General features: G+C 42.0%; 1 protein-coding gene across 1 annotated transcript in view; it reads left to right on the forward strand.

Moving 5' to 3' along the window:
- Positions 1-24,276, forward strand: part of LOC136882256 (myrosinase 1) — a 92,539-nt gene that overhangs the window by 40,154 nt on the left and 28,109 nt on the right. The window contains 3 exon segments of the mRNA XM_068226632.1: positions 188-310; positions 14,109-14,292; positions 23,703-23,797. Coding sequence (XP_068082733.1) covers positions 188-310; positions 14,109-14,292; positions 23,703-23,797 — 402 coding nt within the window.

Consider the following 24,276-nt stretch of genomic DNA (forward strand, 5'->3'; position numbering starts at 1 on the left):
CGAGTGGAGTTTCCAGTGGGATACACGTTTGCTTCTCAATAAACCCTGTTCAGTTTATCAGTCACCTCGATGAAGCCTTTACGGTGAACTCTGGACCCCAAGAATAATTATTGGTAAATCATGATCTCTTCTAGGAAGGTAGCATTATATACAGCAGGACTAATGACAATAATTAATTTCTCCACAGGTCTCCATGTATCACTGGGATCTCCCTCAGTGGCTCCAGGATCTTGGAGGATGGACCAACCCAATCATTACCGACTACTTCGAGGACTACGCTAGGGTCCTGTACGAGAACTTCGGTGATCGAGTGAGTGCTCTTTGGTTCTTGTATTTACTATACAGGTATATCCTTGTTATTCAGATAGCAGTAAGGAGGGTAGCCTTATAAGCACAGGAGGTCCAGTGGTAGCCGGTTATGTTCCCTTTAAGGGAATTAAAATATTCGATTCGAAATCTTCGGATTAGGATCACTTAAACGATGTCTGCATGGGTTACGTATTTTCACAATTAACAATAAAATAATTTCAAGTAAAGGAAGAAATCAAAAAAGAAATTAAGGTATTTGCTTCACGTCGCACCGACACAAATAAGTCTTATGGTGACGATGGGATAGGAATGTCCTATGAATGGGAAGGAAGCGGCCGTGGCCCTAATTAAAGTACAGCCGCAGCATTTGCCCGGTGTGAAAATGGGAAACCACGAAAAAGCACCTTCAGGGCTGCCGACAGTAGTATTCGAACCCACTATCTCCCGGATGCAAGCTCACAGCTGCGCGCCCCTAACCGCACGGTCAACTCGCCCGGTAAAAAGAAATTAAGAAAATAAGAGATTGGACGCAGGGTGCTACGTTACAAGGAGATGATTATACCCGAGTTTCGAAACGAATAACGTAAACTTATCACTTTAGTGGCTTTTGAATACAATATTTTATTTCATTCTTTCTTAATCCATTTACCCTCCAGGGTTGTTTTTTTCCGTCGGACTCAGCGAGCGATCCCACCTCTACCGCCTTAAGGGCAGTGTCCTGGAGATGAGACTTCGGGTCAATTGCATACAACTGGGGAGGAGGAACAATACCTGCTATGCTGAACAGGGGCCTTGTTGGGGGACGGGAAGATCGGAAGGGATAGACAGGGAAGAGGGAAGGAAGCGGCCGTGGCCTTAAGTTAAGCACCGTCCCGGCATTTGCCTGGAGGATAAGTGGTAAACCACGGAAAAACACTTCGAGGATGGGTGAGCTGGGAATCGAATCCCACTACTCAGCTGACCCCCCGAGGCTTAGTGGACCCCGTTCCAGTCCTCGTACCATGTTTCACATTTCGTGGCACAGTCGGGAATGAAACCCAGGCGTCTGAGGGTGGTAGCTAATCACATTAACCACTACACCACAGAGGCGGAATACTTTACTTCATACTGTGTTAAATTTACTTTTTAATTTCATTTCATTACAAATAATTTTCATTTATAGCGACGCAAATTGACGATGTTTGATCACTGCATTGGCGTTTTCTTGTTCTGTTGCCCCTGTCTCCCTGTGAAAGATATTAGAGGTGTGTACATGGAGTTACGTTGTAATAAAGCATAACAAGCCGCGAAACTGTCCACTAAGCTACCAGAGTCCTAAACAAGGTCTTAGATTAACGAAGGCAATACAACTGTGATATGTGCGGTATTTATCTGTTGGAAATGGATTAACCGATACATTAGCCAGTATTGTACCGAGCGAGTTGGCCGTGCGGTTAGGCGCGCGCAGCTCTGTGCTTGCATTCGGGAGATGGTGGGTTCGAACCCAATTGTCGACAGCCCTTAAGATAGTTTTCCGTGGTTTACCATGTTCACACCAGGCAAATGCTGGGGCTGTACCTCGATTAAAACCACGGTCGCGTCCTCCCCACTCACCTTTCCTATCCATTCGTCGCCGTAAGACCTATCTGTGTCGGTGCGATGTAAAGCAAATTGCAGCCAGTATTGTATTGGCTACAGATTACTGCGAATATTACGAATGCAGAGACCCGATTGCTTGTGTAGATGGATATGGATCTACAGTGCTGCAGTCAGGCGAAGAAACACTACAACAAGGTTAAGTTTTGTGTTCCTTGTTTTATGATCTCTCTGACTATCCGTGCTTGCATTACTGCGAAGCTGTTATCAGACGTGAAATGGCAGTTAGAATTGAAAGATCAAAGGCAGATAACTCAGAAAATCATCCTGCATACGGACAAAATCCATCAAAATCGAAGGCTTAAGTCAGGGAAAAATTTCCTTCATTCTACAAAAAGCCTTACGGTACTGCCCAGAAATATCAAAGTAGCATCACGGAAAAGAAAAAGTTAAAGATATTGAAGACTGAATTCCCTGAAAACATACGTACATATTCACTATAGACTGTTATGCCTTTAAGAGTTCAGTCTGCAAGACTCTGTGAGTTCACTAAACCCCTCCACAATCCTCTAGTTGTGACCAGCTCTGTGGCCTCATTTACTTCCATACGTCTTATCTTTAAACTAGCAAATGTACCCGTGCTTCGCTACGGTTTTTTACTCCGTACACGGATTTGTAAATAAAATATTTTACACGCCGTAATTGAGATTTCATTAAATGTATTAAAGTGCAGACCTCCACTTCGATATTCACTCCTTCTAAATGGTACATCATATTAACAAACGGTTTACGTTATTAGACGCGCCTTTTAACCTTCTACGTGTTTGGTTCTGAAAACGTTTCTCATTTCTCCCATATTTATGGATTACATTGAGTTCGAAACTTCGGATAGGGTGAAAATTGAGTACATTTTTAACACTTTACATTACTTTTTGCACACTTATGTATAAGCTAGAATCATGAATTTGGTCCACATATGGCCCCCAATCGTGCCAATATGCGCACGAAACTCAATGACTCTATCTTTCGTATAAATGTATCAAACAATGAAATATTCGTGTAAAAATCACCAAATTTACGAACAATCCAGAAATACAGCCAAATATAACTTATAAGGGAGAGAGATACGACTGAAAGTCGTAGTACCAAAGTTGTAGATTACTCCAAGTTGAACGGAGATTGTGCCATCCGTTTATGTATACGACTTACCGTTTAGCCAACATATAGCTAAAAAAGAATATCTGCACAGTCATTAAAACTGCCTCACCATTTCGATATTTTGAGGGGTAAAATGTGAGAAATGTGACATTTTCCAATGTTTCCTTCGGTTAAGGCTAAAAGCTATAATTTCGCCAAATTTCAATTTTCTAGCTCGCCTGGCAGATAGTGCCGCCATCTTTATTTGGGGGGAAGGGGGATAAAAATTAGGAAATTCACGATTATTTTAAGCCCACGAAACATATAGGTTGTCGCTATGGATAACTTATGTGACTGCGTTGTTATGCTGAGCCCAAACTTTGAAGCCCCCTAGCGTGCCCACTTCGGGGAATTTTGATAATTTTCTATTTTTCTAGGGATGCTGGAGTCATTAGCTTTTCCGGTACCAAATTTGAAATTTCTGAGGTTTCTGGAAGTGCCTCATTAATTCACGTCTATTTTCTTTTTTTATACGTTTATACAGGGTGTTAGGTGTATACGTGCAGGTATTTTGCTAGTCGGTAAAGAAAAGTACATCTCACAACACATACTATGTACGTTTTACCTTGTCTTATTAGTTTCCCTATAAATGAGCCAAATATTTCAGGGGCTAATGTGTTTTCAATTGCCGTAGTAGGAAACGCTGGTTATGTCATACTGTCCTCGTGTCCTTGAGTCACGTGTTCAACTACACTAGCAGAGTATAGAAGTTGTTGAACCTGTTTGCTATCGCAGGCAAACGCATGTTCTTGTACTCCTCCCATTGTCGCTGGGGAAGAGAGGTGACAGCCCACGTGCGAGACGAGGTCATGCTGTACTCGTAAACCGGTCTAGTGTTCGTAATAATAATAATAATAATAATAATAATAATAATAATAATAATAATAATAATAATAATAATAATAATAATAATAATAGGTTTTACGTCCCATTAACTACTTTTCGATTTTCGGGGACACCGAGGCGCCAGGATGTTGTCTCACATGACGTCTTTTACATGCTACTAAATCTACTGAGCGAGGCTGACGTATTTGAGCACCTTCAAATATCACCGGGCCGAGCCGGATCGAACCTGCCAAGTTGCGATCAGAAGACCAGCGCTCTACCGTCCAGCTAATCAACGTGGCATTAGAGCATCCGTTTCACCATATTTAAGGCATTATATACACGTTGAGACCCATAGTTATAAACGTTGATGAGTGTTCTCTAGGCAGAGCATTAATTACGAGTTGTCAATTATTATTCTTCCTATTATTATTATTATTATTATTATTATTATTATTATTATTATTATTATTATTATTATTATTACACATGCCTTCGCTCCATTGATTTATTCCAAAAAGCATTCTTGTTTTTATTTTAAATGTAATATGTTTGAAGCTCAAGACACTTTTAAATCTACGTATACCAATCAGATGAAGAAATGATTTTGTGCAGCTTTTATGTAAGCAATCCGAGTGACGTTATACTCAGCAGTACTTAGCAGTAGTGCGTGAACAAGTGAATGCGACATTGGATGTGGGCTCCACGCTACCTACCCCACTGTCACTGTTGGCTGCCTGTCCCGCAGTCGTGGGTTAACATCACTGTAGCCAATTGATTACATAACGGAAACGTTTACATGTGCCGAACTAGCCGATATTCACCTCGTTTACGGATAGCTGGAGAAACTGCACATTCGGCGAGGAAGCTGTACAGAAGAAGATTTCCTAACTGCTGTATTTCCAATAGCCGAACGTTCGCCGCTGTGTACCCAAGGCTCCGGGCTTCATTCTCGGATTGAGTGCCGTGGATCGCAACGCGATCCCTTGGATCTTCGGCGGGAAGAAGGATTTAAAAGAAAACTTGGCCAAAGGAGCTTGGCAAGACAAGTAGGTACATCTAACCAGACTGCTCATCGTACATTTCGTGAACAGCTGTTGTACTGTACCCACAGCACTACCACAACAAAGTTCAGCATCTCACTGAGCAAGTAGTCGCATGGTGTGCGTCACGTAGTTATTAGCCTGCATTCGGGAGACAGTGGATTCGAACCCCACTGTCAGCATCCCTGAACATGGTTTTCCGTGGTTTACCATTTTCACACCAGGCAAATGGTGGGGCTCTAACTTAATTAAGGCCACGGTTGTTTTGTCACATTCCTTTCCTATCCCATCGTCGCAGTAAGACGATGGTATAGGCAATTGTAAAAAAATTGAGCATCTCCAAGAAGCTGATTACCTACCAAGAGCTGAATCCTGTACCTGGTTCTTGTAACAATGTGAACGTAATGCAGACGTTCCGCACAGTGAGTTGGTTACAGTTGAGGCATCCTTTACCAGGGAGTGGGATGTAATTATTTTTCACAATGCCCTTACGTGAGCAGAAGAAGACCCTCAATGCCATTCACCAAGGTCATTTCCAGCACAGGTTTTCTAAAAATATTAAGGCTGTAAATTCGGGAGATGTGCTTCTTGGGCCATTAGAGCCGCCTGCACCACTGACTGACTCTAGTTATCTCCATTTTATGCAGTTTTCTCTGCCAGAGCCTCTGGATGACGTGCCACTACAGATACGTAAGCGGCTGTGGCTCATGCACCTCAGTATGTATGCTTGTCGATCACTAGAACGCCGTTTCCCCAATCGGTGGGTTTGTCGGTATAGTCCCGTCAGCTGCCATCCGAGTTCAGTCCACTAGATTTTTATTTCTGGACGCACCTCAAAGACTTGGTGTACCAAGTGGAAATGCCGATGAATTTACTACAAGACGACGTATTGGGGATGCCATCATAACTGTGAGAGCTGACATGGAGGTGGGTGAGGGATTTATGCTGTCACCACATGGAAGTCGGTCGTCGAGTTAACGGACGACATTTCCAGCACCTTCTATGAAAGAACAGAACGGTGATTTTGAAGTACATGTTCCAGTAATTTCGGAGTCGTGTTCAGTGTTATGATATTTTTTGCTATTTATTTTACGTTGCACCGAGACAAATAGGTCTGATGGCGACGATGGGACAGGAAAGGCCTAGGAATTGAAAGGAAGCAGCCGTGGCCTTAATTAACGTACAGCCCCAGCATTTGCCTGCTGCGAAAATGGGAAACCACGGAAAACCACCTTCAGGGCTGCCGACAGTGGGGTTCGAACCCACTATCTCCCGGATGCGAGCTCAGAGCTGCGCGCTTCTAACCGCACGGCCAACTCGCCCGGTAGAGTTATGATTAACAATTCGGATAATAATTCGGAGTTTTTGACAGTTCACTATTTTCTTTTTCGTGTATTGTGACAAATTAAAAGCTACAAAGTTTGAGTGTGATGGATAGCTTTTATTTTAATAATAATAATAATAATAATAATAATAATAATAATAATAACGTTATTTGCTTACGTCCCACTACTTGTTACGGTTCTCGGAGACTCCGAGGTGCCGGAATCTTTCCCACATATATTCTTTAAGTCTACTGATAGGAATCTGACGTATTTGAGAAGGTTATGATGCCACCAGACTGAGCTAGGATTAAGCCTGCCAAGTAAGGGCCAGGATGCCAATGCTTTGACAGTCTGAGCCACTCAGCCCGTAAACTTGAATTTTGATGCGGTTAATAAGAACTGCAAACGCAGCAATAAGTTAATGATTTTTATTCTACCATTAATCATGGGGATATACTAAAGACAATGGGTTGGAATGTAGTACCATATCTGAAGTACTTATTTGATTATTGTTTGGTCGAAGGAGCTATACCAGATGAATGGAGAGTTGCTATAGTAGCCCCTGTGTATAAAGGAAAGGGTGATAGACATAAAGCTGAAAATTACAGGCCAGTAAGTTTGACATGCATTGTATGTAAGCTTTGGGAAGGCATTCTTTCTGATTATATTAGACATGTTTGTGAAATTAATAACTGGTTCGATAGAAGGCAATTCGGTTTTAGGAAAGGTTATTCCACTGAAGCTCAACTTGTAGGATTCCAGCAAGATATATCAGATATCTTGGATTCTGGAGGTCAAATGGACTGTATCGCGATTGACATGTCTAAAGCATTTGATAGGGTGGATCATGGGAGACTACTGGCAAAAATGAGTGCAATTGGACTAGACAAAAGAGTGACTGAATGGGTTGCTAAATTTCTAGAAAATAGATCTCAGAGAGTTAGAGTAGGTGAAGCTTTGTCTGACCCTGTAATAGTTGAGAGGGGAGTTCCTCAGGGCAGTGTTATCGGACCTTTATGTTTTCTTATATATATAAATGATATGAGTAAAGGAGTGGAATTGGAGGTAAGGCTTTTTGCGGATGATGTTATTCTCTATAGAGTGATAAATAAGTTACAAGATTGTGAGCAACTGCAACGTGACCTCGAAAATGTTGTGAGATGGACAGCAGGCAATGGTATGTTGATAAACGGGGCTAAAAGTCAGGTTGTGAGTTTCACAAATAGGAAAAGTCCTCTCAGTTTTAATTACTGCGTTGATGGGGTGAAAGTTCCTTTTGGGGATCATTGTAAGTATCTAGGTGTTAATATAAGGAAAGATCTTCACTGGGGTAATCACATAAATGGGATTGTAAATAAAGGGTACCGATCTCTGCACATGGTTATGAGGGTGTTTAGGGGTTGTAGTAAGGATGTAAAGGAGAGTGCATATAAGTCTCTGGTAAGACCCCAACTAGAGTATGGTTCCAGTGTATGGGACCCTCACCAGGATTACCTGATTCAAGAACTGAAAAAAATCCAAAGAAAAGCAGCTCGATTTGTTCTGGGTGATTTCCGACAAAAGAGTAGCGTTACAAAAATGTTGCAATGTTTGGGTTGGGAAGAATTGAAAGAAGAAGAGCTGCTCGACTAAGTGGTATGTTCCGAGCTGTCAGCGGAGAGATGGCGTGGAATGACATTAGTAGACGAATAGGTTTGAATGGCGTTTATAAAAGTAGGAAAGATCACAATATGAAGATAAAGTTGGAATTCAAGAGGACGAACTGGGGCAAATATTCATTTATAGGAAAGGGAGTTAGGGATTGGAATAACTCACCAAGGGAGATGTTCAATAAATTTCCAATTTCTTTGAAATCATTTCGGAAAAGGCTAGGAAAGCAACAGATGGGGAATCTGCCACCTGGGCGACTGCCCTAAATGCAGATCAGTATTGATTGAACATGTTATTTTCGTTAAGAAGGATGAACTGTAGGTACGTTAATTTATGTAGTTTAATAACATGTACATTATCCGTTTGAAACAAAACGTTCAATGTGCTTTAATAATTCACTTTCAATACTACCTATTTGGATATCTTATCCCATGTATTATTTCCTTCACGCAACGAACGTTGTTTACGTATACGATAGCATGATTTTGCCTTGTTTATTCTCCATTTATGCAATACAAAACGGGATAGTAGCATACTTCGTGTCCTGGAGTACCTATCCTAACTCTACTCTCGAATAATTATAATACCACATAATCTTACAAACCCCGTATCGACACAGATGATCAGGCCATTTCCACACTCTCTATAGCATGGGACTGATAACCACAAATATCCCAATCCCCTAAAGGACCTAACAGCAACAGAACCCACATTAACACCGGCTATTCGATACATCTCTATTAACTGAGATAGATGACTAAGGGCGTCTGAAGGTCTTGAACATGGAAATCCACAGCCTGTTTCCATTCATTCGACCGGGCCAGAAATGGAATGATTGAAGCCCCTTGTAGCTGCGAGGATAGAAAATGTGCCGACTGCCGAAGCCTGTCGCACTCCTCTGGGGCAATGACCTGCACCTGGCGATCCGAAATTGTCCTTGGGCATTCCCAGCACTAGACTGACAGATGAAATAAAATGTTAATGAAGAGTGTTGCTGGAATGAAAGATGACAGGGAAAACCGGAGTACCCGGAGGAAGCTGTACCGCCTCCGCTTTGTCCAGCACAAATCTCACATGGAGTGACCGAAATTTGAACCGCGGTATCCAGCGGAGAGAGGCCGACGCGTTGCCGCCTGAGCCACGGAGGGTTCGTGAAGATATTGAAACGGAAACAAAATGCTAACAATTTATCGTGGACAGGCTGCTCGTAAATAAACCAAACTGGTTTGGGAAGAATGTTAGGTAACATATCATGAACCAGTAGTACCAGCCTTCAGCTGTTATCTTGGACAGGCTGCCTGTATACATAAACAGAGCAAAACTATATTTTCACATCAAAGAGGCGTATTAACTACTCTAAAAAACATTATATCCCTCTGCTCATGAAAATAACTTCCGACGATTATTAAAAAGTTGATATATATATATTGGTTCTGCACATCATTCTCGATTGCTACAAGAAATATCTGCACCTATACACCTAACAGTCTGTATATATAAATCACTCCAGACCGACTTGCTTTTATATATATATAGATAATTACAAACTGAGTCTAAACATCGTCGTGTTGGTCTCCCTCTACCTGTCTTACCCTCCATGACTGAGTCCATTATTCTCTTAGGTAACATATTTTTCTCCATTTTCCTCACGTGACCCCCATAACCGAAGTCGGTTCTGAATACCCTCCTGTCATTGTTCCCACCTGGTTGTATCAGCGATCATTCTCGCTCTTTAATTTGTGTTACTTCTAACGTATGTATAAGATATCGTGAGTCCACCCAACTGTCACTCCCGTAGAGCAAAGTTGGTCTGAAAACAGACCGAGGTAAAGATAGTTTGGTCCGAGAGCTGACTTCTTTCACAGAATATATTTAATCGTTCTCAAGAAATCGAATAATGTAAGAAACGGCATTTCCACTTCTGAAGTAACAAGTTAATTCTTGAGAGCAAAGGCGGCCGGGCGTATGGCTAACTACTCTATCACACTTAGGGCCAAGTGTTAGAAAAGTGACAGCCTTTGCCTTTCACTCCTCCAAGGGCCTTTATGGCCTGTACGGAGAGGGCTGTGTTCAATTTTTTTTAGGGTAACAGAAACATACGCCTCGAAACTCTCGAACGATTATTCTCAGAGAGAGCGGTAACCTTTACGGTAAACCCTCCAAATAGTCCTCCAGATCAGGCTGTTCCAGCCGACCTGCTCGCCAGTGAGTAGCGCCATACTCGCCGCCTTACGTAACTCTGCAACATGCAATACAGCTCGGCTCTGAGGTAAACTGTCGTCACGGCGCGGTGGATACCTGTTGCGGAGAATATTGTTGAATGAGGATGCGTCATCGTGAAGGTGGGAATGTAGGAAATATTCATAAGATGAATTGAAGATACAGAATACAATATGTTTATTGAATATCAGAAGGAACACGGTTCACTGCGGACACAAGTGCTGATATATCGGGAGTCGATGCATTTGCTGACAATATGCGCAGAGCATTCTTCAATGTTGGTTCTCCGAGCATTGATTTGTCTTTGCATTGTATTCGGTTCATGTCCGAGAAATGATGCTCGCAACAGTATGTGGACCCAAACATACACATGAGCTGTGGTGCGTTCTTGTGCAGCCTGGGAAAGGTTTCTTGATGCAGTGAACGATACCATCGTGATAGATCCAGTGTGTTGTAATATCTGTCTTCTGGCAGGGTAACATTCTGTAAGTCTATTATTTCCACCCGGTCTAGAAAGCCCAGAATAACGGCGGATAGGATTCGTCGTCCTTACCACACGACACTTCATAATCTGCAGGCATTCGGGCTGAACAGCGGTCAATTGGTAGCCCAGTTTCCTCCGGGGCTGTTGTGCCGTGGGGTTTAGTTTTTTAATTATTTCTGACTGTGTTCACGGCGGATAGTCATGAGGGGTATCTGAGAAAGGAGTGTTGAATAATCACACTTCTTTTTCAAAAACATCGAGCTCTTGGAACCTCATTTCAAATGGACTGGAGAAGTGCCATGATCTTCTTTATATAATTGTCCAAAGAGGTCTCAGGAGGGATTTTTAAAGAGGAAAGACGAGTGAAAAATATTAAATCTCTATTTCGAATCTGCTTCTCAAGTCAACGGAGCTTTTCTGTGAACCCTCTCAGTTTATCGTACATATCTACGATTAATAGATCTTTTTCTTGCAATGACGTATTCAGGTGGTTTAGGTGCAAGAAACGCCAAGTCTGCTACCCATGTTTGATGACCCATTGTTCTGCCTGTCCTTTTATTTCTACGAAAAGAGCGAATTTCTTAGCGAATTAAAAAAAACACGCCATGAATTTCCCCGACTCAGGGTGCGAACAGTGCTGTGGTAGGATATATCACCGTAAGCCGCTTCGAGATCTTTTGAAAACCCTTTGAACTTACGATGATTAACACCGTGACGCAGACAAAATTTACACACATCACTATATCTTTAATAATAAATTCCAGTTCCACTGCTGCGGTACAAAGTGCCTCTTGATAACTAAAACAGTGAAAAATGCCTCAGTCAATGCAACCATTTCTTTTCGCATGAGTGCGGAATCTTACAGACAAATTTGATTGAAATGTGCAGACGGGAGTGGGGAGCGTAAGGTGCTGTGTAATGTATGATTAATACGGAGTAGGTTTACCAGGTGTAAGCGAGGAAACCTTGTGTTACATAATGTTTATTCTCAGATATTTGGGCTACCGTTACGCTAAAACCTCAAAATAGTCCCCTAGAGTGCCCACAAAACGTAGCCAGCGATTCGAAAGAAGAAGGATACCAGTCGCCTCACCATGCGTAAATTTTGCAACCTTATATTGAACAGCATTGGAAATATTCTCTCGTGTCCCAAACCGTCTCCCAGGCAATAGTTCTTTCATTCTGGGGATAAGGTCAAAATCGCACTAAGATAGGTCCGATGAGTATCATGGGTGTTACAGTACTTTCCACTCGCAACGCTGAAGTTGCCTCTGCTGTTGACAAGATTCGAGCGTTTGTCTCGAACGGCACGACGTAACTGTATCTGCAGGAAGGTTCAGTAGTACGTTGCTGCCATCGTTGTGCCACGTGGAACGAAGTGACGCTCAATCATACCTCACATGTCGTAAGCCAAAATGACCATCAGCTTCACCGAGGAAGGGTTTTGCCAGAACTTCTGTCTTCGTGGTGATCCTGCACGTCGCCATCCTGCAGACTGGAGTTTAAGCTCTGGTTCATGCGCCCTGGCCCAGCATTCATTCGTCACATCCATTCTACACACTACTGCAGTCCAATTGTCCTGCGCGTGGTACCCGTCCAACTAGTGCAATCTTGTACTGTGACAATCAATCAATCAATCAATCAATCAATCAATCAATCAATCAATCAATCAACATTGGTCTGCTTTTATTACCGTCGCCCAGGTGGTAGATTCTTATCTGTTGTTTTCTTAGACTTTTCTTAAGTGATTGAAAAGAATTTGGAAATGTTGTGAACATATCCCTTGGTAACTTATTACAATCCCTAATTTCCCTTCCTATAAACGAAAGTTTGCCCCAACTTGTCCCCTTTAACTCCAACTTTATCTTCATATCGTGATCGTTCCTACATTTCAAAACACCACTCAAACTTATTCGTCTACTAATGTCATTCTGCGCCATCTCTCTACTGACAGCTCAGAAGATACCACTTAGTCGAGCAGCTCGTCTCCTTTCTCCCAAGTCTTCCCAGACCAAACTTTGCAACATTCTCGTAACGCTTCTCTTTCTTCCGAAATCACCCAGAACAAATCGAGCTGCTTTTCTTTCCATATTTCAGGGATCCTATTTACCAGAACCATACTCTATTTGGGGTCTTACCAGCGACTAGCATGCCCTGTCCTTTACATCCTTACTACAACTCTTAAATACCCTCATGACCATTTGTAGAGGTCTGTACCCTTTATTTACAATCCCATTTATGTCGTTATCCCAATGAAGATCTTTTCTTATATTAACACCCAGACAATGATCCCCATAAGGAACTTTCACCCCATCAAAGCAGTAATTAAAACTGAGAGGACTTTTCCCATTTTATGTGTCTATGTGTCCAATGTCCATGTATAGTTTGGACGGGCAACCGATCCTCAAACGGCAGCAAAGAAAACAGCATATATTTGATCTCCTGGCCCCTCGCTTGCGCAACAAGAGTTGATTTACGGAGGTAGTAGGCTTTGAAATGGAAGTGCTCATTCCCCAACAGAAATCCTCACAGCTCTGTTGCCAATGCACCTCTTAAGAATAAATTAAATGCTAGCATGTTTAAATAATCGACGTAAAATATGACAACCATGCTCTTGAAAGCCCTCATTTGCCTTTGCACCCCTTTTTTCCAGAGGTACCAAATCGACTGCCAACACTCTTTATCATAAGTGCGGGCCACATTTTGGGATCAGGAGCTGCCGCCTGGGGTTACGTTCACCGTCCCAACTTTACACTGACAAGGACACATCGGCAATGGGTAAGTCGCCGATCGCGATGAAACTTGGAAAACACATTGAGGTACACGTAAAAATGATGTCGGCATCAATTTTGGGTGCCAACATTCATTAGAGCGTTAACTACGGGGCTTAAAACTTGCGACATTTCAAATTCCGCGCGATCAGCGGTGAATACCTGCTGCCCAATGCTAAGCTGGCACACTGCGTACCTGGAGACACGCCTATGCACCTCCTCCCCTCCACGCTCCAATTGGTTCACCACCGCAGCCGGCAAGCGCGGGGAGAAGGGAAACGTGCGGTGGCAACCAATTGGAGCGTGAAGGTGAGGAGGTGCAGAGGCATGTCTCCAGATACGCAGTGTGCCAGCTTAGCATTGGTCAGCAGGTATTCATCGCTGATCGCGCGGAATTTGAAACGTCACAAATTTTAGGCCCCGTAGTTAACGCCCTAATGAATGTTGGCACCCAAAATTTATGCCGACATCATTTTTACGTGTACCTCAATGTGTTTTCCAAGTTTCATCGCGATCGGCGACTAACCCATTGCCGATGTTCCCTTGTGAGTATCACGCTTTCCAGGACACATCACCGTTGTAAGATAGCACCGTGCAAATATGAGGAGTAATATATTAGCCGCGACTTATTTCCGGACCCTTGTATTTGAAGTTTTGTGATTTTTGACTGAATATTATTTTATACTGTAATGATAACAATTTTGTGCAGGTGAAATTGTGGGTCACGTTCAATGAACCAGCAACCTTCATGACTGGTTATACGTCGGAGAGGGGAATGGCACCTTCAATCTTCAAACCAGGTGTTGGGGATTACCTGACAACTCACCACCTACTGATAGCACATGCTCGGGCCTATCATCTGTACGACGAGCAATACCGTGCTACACAACAAGGTAATATTCATTAGGTCAATATTTTACAGTAATCCAAGTAGTATTAGTTATGTAAAAGTTGCTGCAAGCTCAGGGCCGTATTTTGACATTCTGTCGCCTGCGGTAGTCGTTATTCTTTCCGACTAACTGCAGTACAAACACGCATGGGCATGAATTAAAACTATTTCAAAATGAAGGATACAAAAACAAAAACTATTAAAATGGAATTTATTAAATATATTTTAAAATCAGTTTAATACAGGTCCGTCTCTGTGGTGTAGTGGTTAGTGTGATTACTGCCATCCCCGGAGGTCCTGGGTTCGATTCCCGGCTCTGCCATAAAATATGAAAAGTGGTACGAGGGTTGGAACTGGATCTACTCAGCCTCGGAAGATCAGGTGAGCAGAGGGGGCTCGATTCCCTCCTCTTGCATCTCGCTGTGGTTTTCCGTGTTTACCCCACTTCTCCTTCAGGCAAATGCTGGGATGGTACCTAACTTAAGGCAACGGTCGCTTTCTTCCCTCTTCCTTGTCTATCCCTTCCAATCGTCCCACCATCCCCCCTCTCAAGGCCCGTGTTCAGTATAGCAGGTGAGGTCGCCTGGGCGAGGTACTGGTCCCCCTCCCCAATTGTACCTCCCCTCTTGACTGCCCTCACTTGGCTTTGCACCCCCTTTTTCCAGAGGTACGAAACCGACTGCCAACCCTCTTTATCATAAGTGCGGGCCACGTTTTGGGATCAGGAGCTGCCGCCTGGGGTTACGTTCACCGTCCCAACTTTACACTGAGTATCACGCTTTCCAGGACATATCACCGTTGTAAGGTAGCACCGTGAAAATATGAGGAGTAATATATTGGCCACGACTTATTCCCTAACCCTTCAACAACAGTCTCGCGCTCCAGGACACTGCCCTTGAGGCGTTCGAGGCGAGATCCTCGCTGAGTCACAAGGAAAAACCAACCCTGGAGGGTAAATGGGTTAAGAAGGAAAGGAGAATTTCATTCAGCAGGCCACATCAACAGGGCCTTGCGCCGAGAGTGCCCAGCTGCAGACTTCCTTATTATGGTTCGAATCCCACTGTAGGCATCCCTAGTTTTCTGTGATTTCCCATTTTCACACCAGGTTAGGGCTGTCCCTTAATTAAGGCCACGGCCGCTTCGGTCCCACTGCTAGCCCTTTCCTTTCACATCGTCACCGTAAGACCTATCTGTACCGGAGCGACGTAAAGCAAGTTGTGAAAAAAAATTATAAAAAAAACTTTTATTATGTCATCGTACTCCACATTTCTCACCGGCTCGGGTTCTGTACTGTGTACACCACGGCACTAACTCCTTCTGTGAATCAGTTGTAGAGTGTCGACCTCCCGACCGCAACAGAGTGAGTTCAAACCGTGTAGAAGTAGTCGGATTTTTGGAGGGTGGAAAATGGTCGGTTAGACACTCCATGCCGTAAAATGTCGGCATGTAAAAGATCTCTGGTGACACATTGATATTTTCCCGACAATATTCAGTACATTTCAGCCACAGACGGTTTACTCTGCCATCTAGTGGGCCTAGAGTAGAACGGAACGTCGAAATTGACGAGCAAGCAGCCAGATAGCGTCAAATTAAAATGCTTGCACACGGTAGCTGAGGCCATACGATTATTATTATTATTATTTATTATTATTATTATTATTATTATTATTATTATTATTATTGTTAAGAAGCCTTTCTCGTGAACAGTCGAGAATTTTTCTGAGGACGCAGAGCACAGTTTTCTGCTAAACGTTAAGAATTTCACCTTAATTTCTTGGCACGGCACAAGCCCAAAAGCCTGTACAATATCATGTCTATTATTATTATTATTATTATTATTATTATTATTATTATTATTATTCCATTGCATATTGCGGTCTGATTCATTATGTCATGGGGCTCTAATTTCTTAAAAAGTACCGTAATTCTAGATTTTGAATTCTTCCTATTAACTCATGTTTCTTTTTAATTCTCGTTTCTTGTGCTGTGTAACATTTTAACTCTACGGACACTCATTCTGCAACAGGTACCCTGAACCCTTTAGGTCCATATTGAGGGATACCTACCTTCCTTACCTATCAGCAAAGCTCATGAGATCTGTCTCTTGGGTCGTTTCGGGTTCTTCGTCACTTGCTGAGGTAAAGGTAGGGTTCATTAATTCTAATCTATCTACTGGAATGAAAGGTCTGTTTAAAAGATTCCTATTTATTCAGGAAAATCTGAAGCAATCTGTCACTGGTATCATAGAAGTCAACTGTATCCACTGGACACCACAATCATTTTTACATAATGGTCAGAACACTGGTGTGAGACTTTAATGTAATTGCCTGATGGGCATTCTTACTAGAAACCATTGTCTCAATTATTAATCATTTAAGAAAGGAAAGTCTGGAAATCCTTAAATTCGGCTTCCATGTGAGATCACATGTACCATCATAGTGATTCGTTATGGTCCAGCCCTCGTAACACGAACTCTGGACTCTGAGTATAATTAAGGCCGTCCAATCGGTCTGTGCCACACAGTGGTTCTACGGCATGGACCCTTAATTGAATCGATGTGACCTGCGTCTATGTCATGGACCGACATCTAATCTTCTAAGTTACTTTAAAGTCATTGTGGATGATGACCGCAAGGAAATGATGCTACAATGGCATATGGCCCTAATCTAAGTCACTGAGGTTGATGACCCCCTGACCATCCAAGTTTCTAGGCTGAAGGCTAAACACAATTAAGTTACATCGGTTGATGACCAAAGTTTCCACTTTACTATCCCCAGCACATTCACTGCTCAATCAATCAAAGTTCAATAATTACAACAATAGCAATGCTCACAAACTTTGTGGCAGTAAAATCCATTTCCTTCGGATATGTCCCTTTAATCTTTACTTTATTTTTAATATTCCCCAGACAACAAACTAAAATTTCCAGAATGCATCTCCAAGTTATTCGCTTGATTAAAGTTATTTCAAAATGCGGTTTCACTGAATTTAATAATTAAATAAATTTAAATGATTTAATGAAATGTTAAAGATCAGTAAATTTTATCTCCGCGGACTCTGGTTTCTTCACAAATTTCTACGCAGCTGTGATGTGAGTTCAATATTGCGATGTTTATCTGGCTGGAAAAGAATTTGTTACATCATTCATATCCAGCTATATATCTCGTATCGTGATATCACACTTTAAAATTCTAATCTAGTCCTAACCGTTATTAACACTTGGATATCCTAATAATCTACGTACAAACCAAACAACTCGCCATATAATTACGATGTCATATCTCGTCATTACCATATGAATTTTGCACACCCCTCACAGACAAACCGATCATCACGACCATCGCTCTATATTTTGGACAACCCTGAAATTGGGTTACTCTGTTCCTTATACTCAAAGTTCGTGATTTCAAATGTTCATTACGTCCCCAATTACAGTACTTCACAATACTTAGATCATTACCGGCTATGAAATTTCAACTAAATCCAGCATTTTAACGTTTCCCTGGCCGAGAATACAGTCTCAATACCAAGCCTGTCCCGTTAGATAGCTGAGGTGTCTCACCCCCCTCGCTCGCTTGGCAGTTACAGGAACCACCTGGTTTATTCACAGTTGACTGACTTCTCAAATGTTCCCTTTAAACTCTGCCGACATAATTAAACAAATACGATATTCTAACCAACAAAATGCACAGATTATGCTTCAAGATGCCCACACTAATTATACGCGTCGCCAATTGATACCGCTATAGATTTCTATGAATTTCTTTCCATTCCCAACATTATAAAATATTCCTCGGGCTATCATGTCCCAGCTTCAATGACAGGACTCTAACCTGATTCGCACATCTCATCTCAACTCATAGAAACACTCCTCGGGCTTCAGTGTCCCGGCTTCAATGACAGGTCCAACCTGATTCACAAAACTAACCTCTGTTTCCCAGCTCCACAATTATCATCGACAAAGAACTGGAATAAAATCCTCACTAAAATACCGACGTCTAATATCGCACAATGCATTAATCATGAATAACTTCGCATAAATTATATCGTATTTAATAACTTGATTTTTACGAGAAATGACTGAAACATTCTACTAGATCTTTTATTTGTCAGTCAGACACAGTTTAAAATGGGCATAGAAAAACGTTTCTCTCCGTGACCAAATTCATCTCCCTTGGCTCTCACCCGACAGCGCGCTTCCTCTCGATTGAAAATGAGTAACCATGGATTATTATTATTAACGTCAAATTGCAGACAGAAGAATTTTACGTCGAATGAACATCTTACATTGACATCACAAAATACAGGCAGTACACTCACACGGATGACGATCTACATTGGACGTGATATCACTTCGGAACCCTATTCAATAACTTTTTACAACATTATATGGCACTCGCAAGACTTCAAAATTTTATCCAAGTGGAAAATAAAACAAATGCCTCTTTTAGTCGTACTCTCACACTTACAAAACTTAGTAGGGCGACCACTGCGTCGTATATCCCCATTCAAATACACTTTTAGAAATCACGAGACGAGATATAAGAGGTAGTAAGATGGGAAGTCACCTACCTCATGTCGTCACGCCAGTATTCATCTTAGAGCTCACCTGTGACCCTGGCATTTTATTTAGCCATCTTTACATTCATGGCTGTACATCTCATTATATTTCTTCAGGTTTCCTGGAATAAAGCATAAAAAAAAGAAATACCCTTCACTTGTTTGCGGAGCGCACACGATGGATTATAATTATTCCCGCACACGAATTACTTAATCACATTAGAATATTTCAGTACTTTGACCGTCCTATCTGATACACTTATTTCTCTCAAGAAAACTATCTCCCCATGGAGTCAAGACTTAGCCGCAATGGCTAAAATCTGCAGTTGAACTCAGTCTACTTTCGTTGGTTTGATTTAGCAGAGCAGCTCAACAATTTTTCGTCCGCCTTGTATCACAAATGCCGGAGAAGGAAGCTTCGTCATGGCGTCCCTTCATATTTATAGCAGTTACCCCCTCTCTTCGGATCTCTCCCTTTGCCGCCAAGAAAATTTCTCTAAATTTTCTGATTTACCTAAACTGTAATTTCAAGAGTTTTGAAAGTGACTACATGCTTGCTACATTTCTGACGATAGTGTTCATGGACATTTAAAAATTTTACGGGTTCGATTTGTGAGATGATCGACCTCCTTTGATAGGCACTATATTTTTTTTTGACTTGGCGTGGTCACGCCGTGTACACGCGCTTTGAAATAGTTCATAAAAATGACTTGAGATTCTTCCGCCGTCGACACGTGTGGTTGACGTCACGTACCCCAGAGCGTGGGACCGAAGGTAATCACCCCCTCGTCACGTGCCAAGTCCATGCTATCAAGAATCCAACTTTTAGTTTAATTGTTACACTATGCATAATGTTCTTAGGGCACAAAGGTCATGGGTTCAACCCATTCTATGAGGCCTTTGGTAAAAACAAAAGGTTAAAGTTACTGGCCGAACACTTGCACTCCTTGAAATGCACATGAAATACGTAAAAATCAACTTGGGCTTATGGACTTACGTTACAGAGGCTAAGCCTATACTACGGAGGTTACAAAGGGTTACAAAATCGTAGTCACCTCGACATCAAGTCGAAGGGGAACATTCCCTGTTTAGAGAAAGTTCTTTACACTTGAGTGAGAATTTACATTAAGAAATAAAAGTTACCTTGCGAAAGAAATTTTTAACTTTCCTCTCGAGCTATTACAGACTATTACATTGTTAAGTAGAATCTGCCATTATCTCTAGCTGGTGGACCTCCCGAAGATGGACAAGGGAGCCCTTTCTCTCTGCCTCCGTTACGAGCACACCCTAAACTGGAGTGATCACAAAGACAACATGGTCCGAAATGTTACAGCTTTTATACCGGAGAGGAAGGTTCCAGATTTCTCTGGGCCTAGGCCCTGACACGATCGCCATTCTTACTGGTTAATTTAATAAATGTCAAAAATTGATGGTTGGTTACTTATAATAAATGTACAAATATATACATTTATTTATTTATTTATTTATTTATTTATTTATTTATTTATTTATTTATTTATTATCCATGAATAAAGCCCTACTTTGTCTAGCATATTAGGGCTGTAGGCTATAACTAGTTACCTTAAATATTAAAAACATATAATTCAAAATTTTTGAAGTGAGTGATTACACACACAATTAATTACACTGGGAGAAAAGTAAAACTATCCTTAATTTTTTTTTTCTAAAATAAACTGCAAAAACTTAAAAAATTCTTTCAAACAACAGATGTTGTGAAATATCCTAAAAATAGGTTTGACTAACATTACTGTACAACAGTTTAAGTGTTGTTCCAAAATATATCTAGCTTTGCTGAAGAATGGGCAATCAAAAATAAGATGAGTTGCAGTTTCTTCATCTCCACAAACACAACTGTTATTACTACCAATTTTGAATTTATGTAAATAAAATTTAAATTTTCCGTGACCCGAAAGAAACTGAGTGCTGGTGAAGTTTGGTTTTAATAAACTGCAGTCCAAACGGTCCTGTACTTATTGGCTAACATATTAAGTTGGCGGGAAGAGATAAAAGTGTTGATGATAGAAGTGTTGATATCTTTAGAATACCAAAAACAACCAATAAACAATTCAGGTTAGGAAACCCTGACGCCCAAAATTAGTCTACTTTGAAAATTAATAGTTCATCCTCACCCCAGACGGCGCAATATAAATTGATAGTGGTGACATCTGTCAAGAAATGTCCAAACTTCTTGTATCAAACAGTTTGACGACCAAATTCTAGGTGGCCTTGTCAAAGGCGCTTAATTTAAATGCATGGGGCGGGTGTACCCCGGTACACTCTTGTCGTGCTGTCTGAACACTACTGTCACACCGGTCGAGTTGGCCGTGTGCGTAGAGGCGCGCGGCTGTGAGCTTGCATCCGGGAGATAGTAGGTTCGAATCCCGCTATCGGCAGCCCTGAAAATGGTTTTCCGTGGTTTCCCATTTTCACACCAGGCAAGGTAACAGGCTGTACCTTAATTAAGGCCACGGCCGCTTCCTTCCAACTCCTAGGCCTTTCCTATCCCATCGTCGCCATAAGACCTATCTGTGTCGGTGCGACGTAAAGCCCCTAGCAAAAAAAAAACTACTGTCACACAACAGCCTCACTCAGCCGCTACTGGAAATACTAACTATTCCTCTTGTAGTGCTGTCATCGTCAATAATCACTCATCCCGGGAAAAAAACCTGATAATTCTTTTCTCTTTGTTAATATTTTTGCAGTAACATACTAAGGTCAACGCTCTCTGTCCTTTGACTCTAACAAGATAAGTAATTTCATAATAATACTGAAGAAATAGCCAAGTTTTACTTTGTTGCTATTTGTTTTATGTCGTACCGAGACAGATAGGTCTTCTGGCGACGATGGGATAGGAAAGGCCTAGGAGTGGGAAGGAAGCGGTCGTGACATTAATTAAGGTACAGCCCCAGCATTTGTATGGTGTGAAAATGGGAAACCACGGAAACCCATTTTCAGGGCTGCCGACATTGCGGTTCGAACCCACTGTCTCCCGGATGCAAACTTACAGCTGCGCGACCCTAACCGCACGGCCAACTGGCCCGGTCCAAATTTTACTTCCTGCTTTTTCAAGAATGCAAAATAGTCACTGGTAAGAACCAGATAAGTTGAGTTATCTTGCTAGTATTCTGAATATTGTTAATAAAGTGGCTTCAACCAGATAAGTCAGTTTGTCTTACGTGTAGAATAGTATATTTTCTGTTGTTATTGTGGACGTGGACATCATTACCTTGTAAATGAATTATTGGTAGTGAATTTATACAGCTGCCTTTATTATAGGGAACTGTTAAAATCTTACTAGCTAACAATACACAAATGTGAATTACATCACTTTGGTTTTTACTGGTCCACATCAGAAAATAATGTCTGGTCAATACAGGAAAGGTCACTTACATTTACAACCCAAAGAAGATATTTCATTAATATTTCGATTGGCACAAGATCAAATGAAAACTATTCTTGAAAACGCTATGTCATAAAACACAGAAATATTTGATAACATTTGGTGAATCGGTGATTTCGTGCTTTTTTAGAAATAAAACAAAAATGTTTTCCCAGAAAACTTCATTTTTTTGACTAATTTTCTTATTCCCTGGGATAAGTGAGATGTCCTTGAACGGGATATCCCAACAGACTAATTTGAGGCTGCTCTCTCGATTAAGCACATAAAATTACATTTTTTCCGTCGACACCGAATGTCTAACGACTTGAGTCCGGATGTTCACACAGTAATAGGTTAAAACACGAACTAATTGACTAGCAGGAGATGGCGTCTAGCCCGTTCTTTCGAACTGTAGCAAGAGAAACATAACTGTAGGGGTTATAATTGGCTGAGCCCCTGTTGTTTATGCAAATCTCACAACAGAACTGTTGTCTGGGCTGCGATATATTTGTTGCTCGTTTCAGTCAGTACGCATTGTAATCTATAACTGCCTAAATATCCGGACTCTACCTCATGACGTGCCTGACATGGTGGTGGTGATTTTTGTTCAAAGGGGAAGTACAACAAGGCAACCATCCTCTGTATAACACTAATCAGGGAGAAAAAAGGGAAGAGGTCCGACACTTCGCAAAATGAAGATATCGTCCAAAGAAAGACAAGGGTCACGAAGGGCGTGGAAATTAAAGACTTCCTAGCTCTCGAATGCTGTAATAGCGTCAGAGTGGGAAAAGAACAAGAGTTGACCAAGTGAGGTCGTATAGGACACATGAAAGTCAGGAGCCTGGAAGCAATGCTAGAACTCAGCTAAGACCCCGTGGTTGCCAACCCACGCTCCCAAATTGAGAGCCCTTGGGGCCCCCTTTAGTCGCCTCTTACAACAGGCAGAAGGTACCGTAGGTGTTGCCGTACCTGATGATAAACCTGTCTGAACTGACTCTTCCTACACATTACCATAAAGAAATTGAAATTATTTACCTTGAACACCGGAGAAAATGCTATGTATGTATGTTGTAACTGAAGACCTTGTGCGTGTTGTAGTGTTTTGTTCACGTTTTGAGCAGGAAACGAAGGAGTGTTGTAGGGATCGACACCTCTCCGTTTTTCCGTAAGTGTTCTGTCCCCACTAAATTACTTTGCATGACATTACAAAGCAGAATATTGTGTTCGGGAGAAAACGAACACACAGCTCTTGGACTTTACCTTGGATATCTGTAACGTGGTTGCGAAGTCCCTTACTCTTACCGCCTGAGATACGTCAGTGGGGCAGTAAAGTAACACTTGCTCTTTGTAACAAACTTCACGCAGACCAGGCGGTCCCATGACTATGATCACTATTTCTAGTGTTATGTACAAATAAAAGCTTACCGATAACTATTTGCATTTTTTTTTTTCAGGAAAAATATCCATCACCCTGTCCTCAAGTTGGGAGGAACCACTGACCAACTCCACAGCGGGTGCCATTGCTTCAGAGCGTTCTATGCAATTCGTGGTATGTATTTATGTATTTATTTAATATTCTTCTTCTTCAACTGTTTACCCTCCAGTGTCGGCTTTTCCCTCGGACTCAGTGAGGGATCCCACCTCTACCGCCTCAAGGGCAGTGTCCTGGAGCTTGAGACTCTGGGTCGGGGATACAACTTGGGGGCAATGACCAGTACCTCGCCCAGGTAGCCTCACCTGCTATGCTGAACAGGGGCCTTGTTGGGGGATGGGAAGTTTGGAAGGGATAGACAAGGAAGAGGGAAGGAAGCGGCCGTGGCATTAAGTTAGGTACCATCCCAGCATTTGCCTGGAGGAGAAGTGGGGAAACCACAGAAAACGACTTCCAGGATGGCTGAGGTGAGAATCGAACCCCCTCTACTCAGTTTACCTCCCAAGGCTGAGTGGACCTCGTTCCAGCCCTAGTACCACTTTTAAAATTTCGTGGCAGAGCCGGGCCTCCGGGGGGTGGCAGCTAATCACACTAAC

Source organism: Anabrus simplex, chromosome 1 (genome assembly GCF_040414725.1).
Source record: "Anabrus simplex isolate iqAnaSimp1 chromosome 1, ASM4041472v1, whole genome shotgun sequence".
NCBI lineage: Eukaryota > Metazoa > Arthropoda > Insecta > Orthoptera > Tettigoniidae > Anabrus > Anabrus simplex.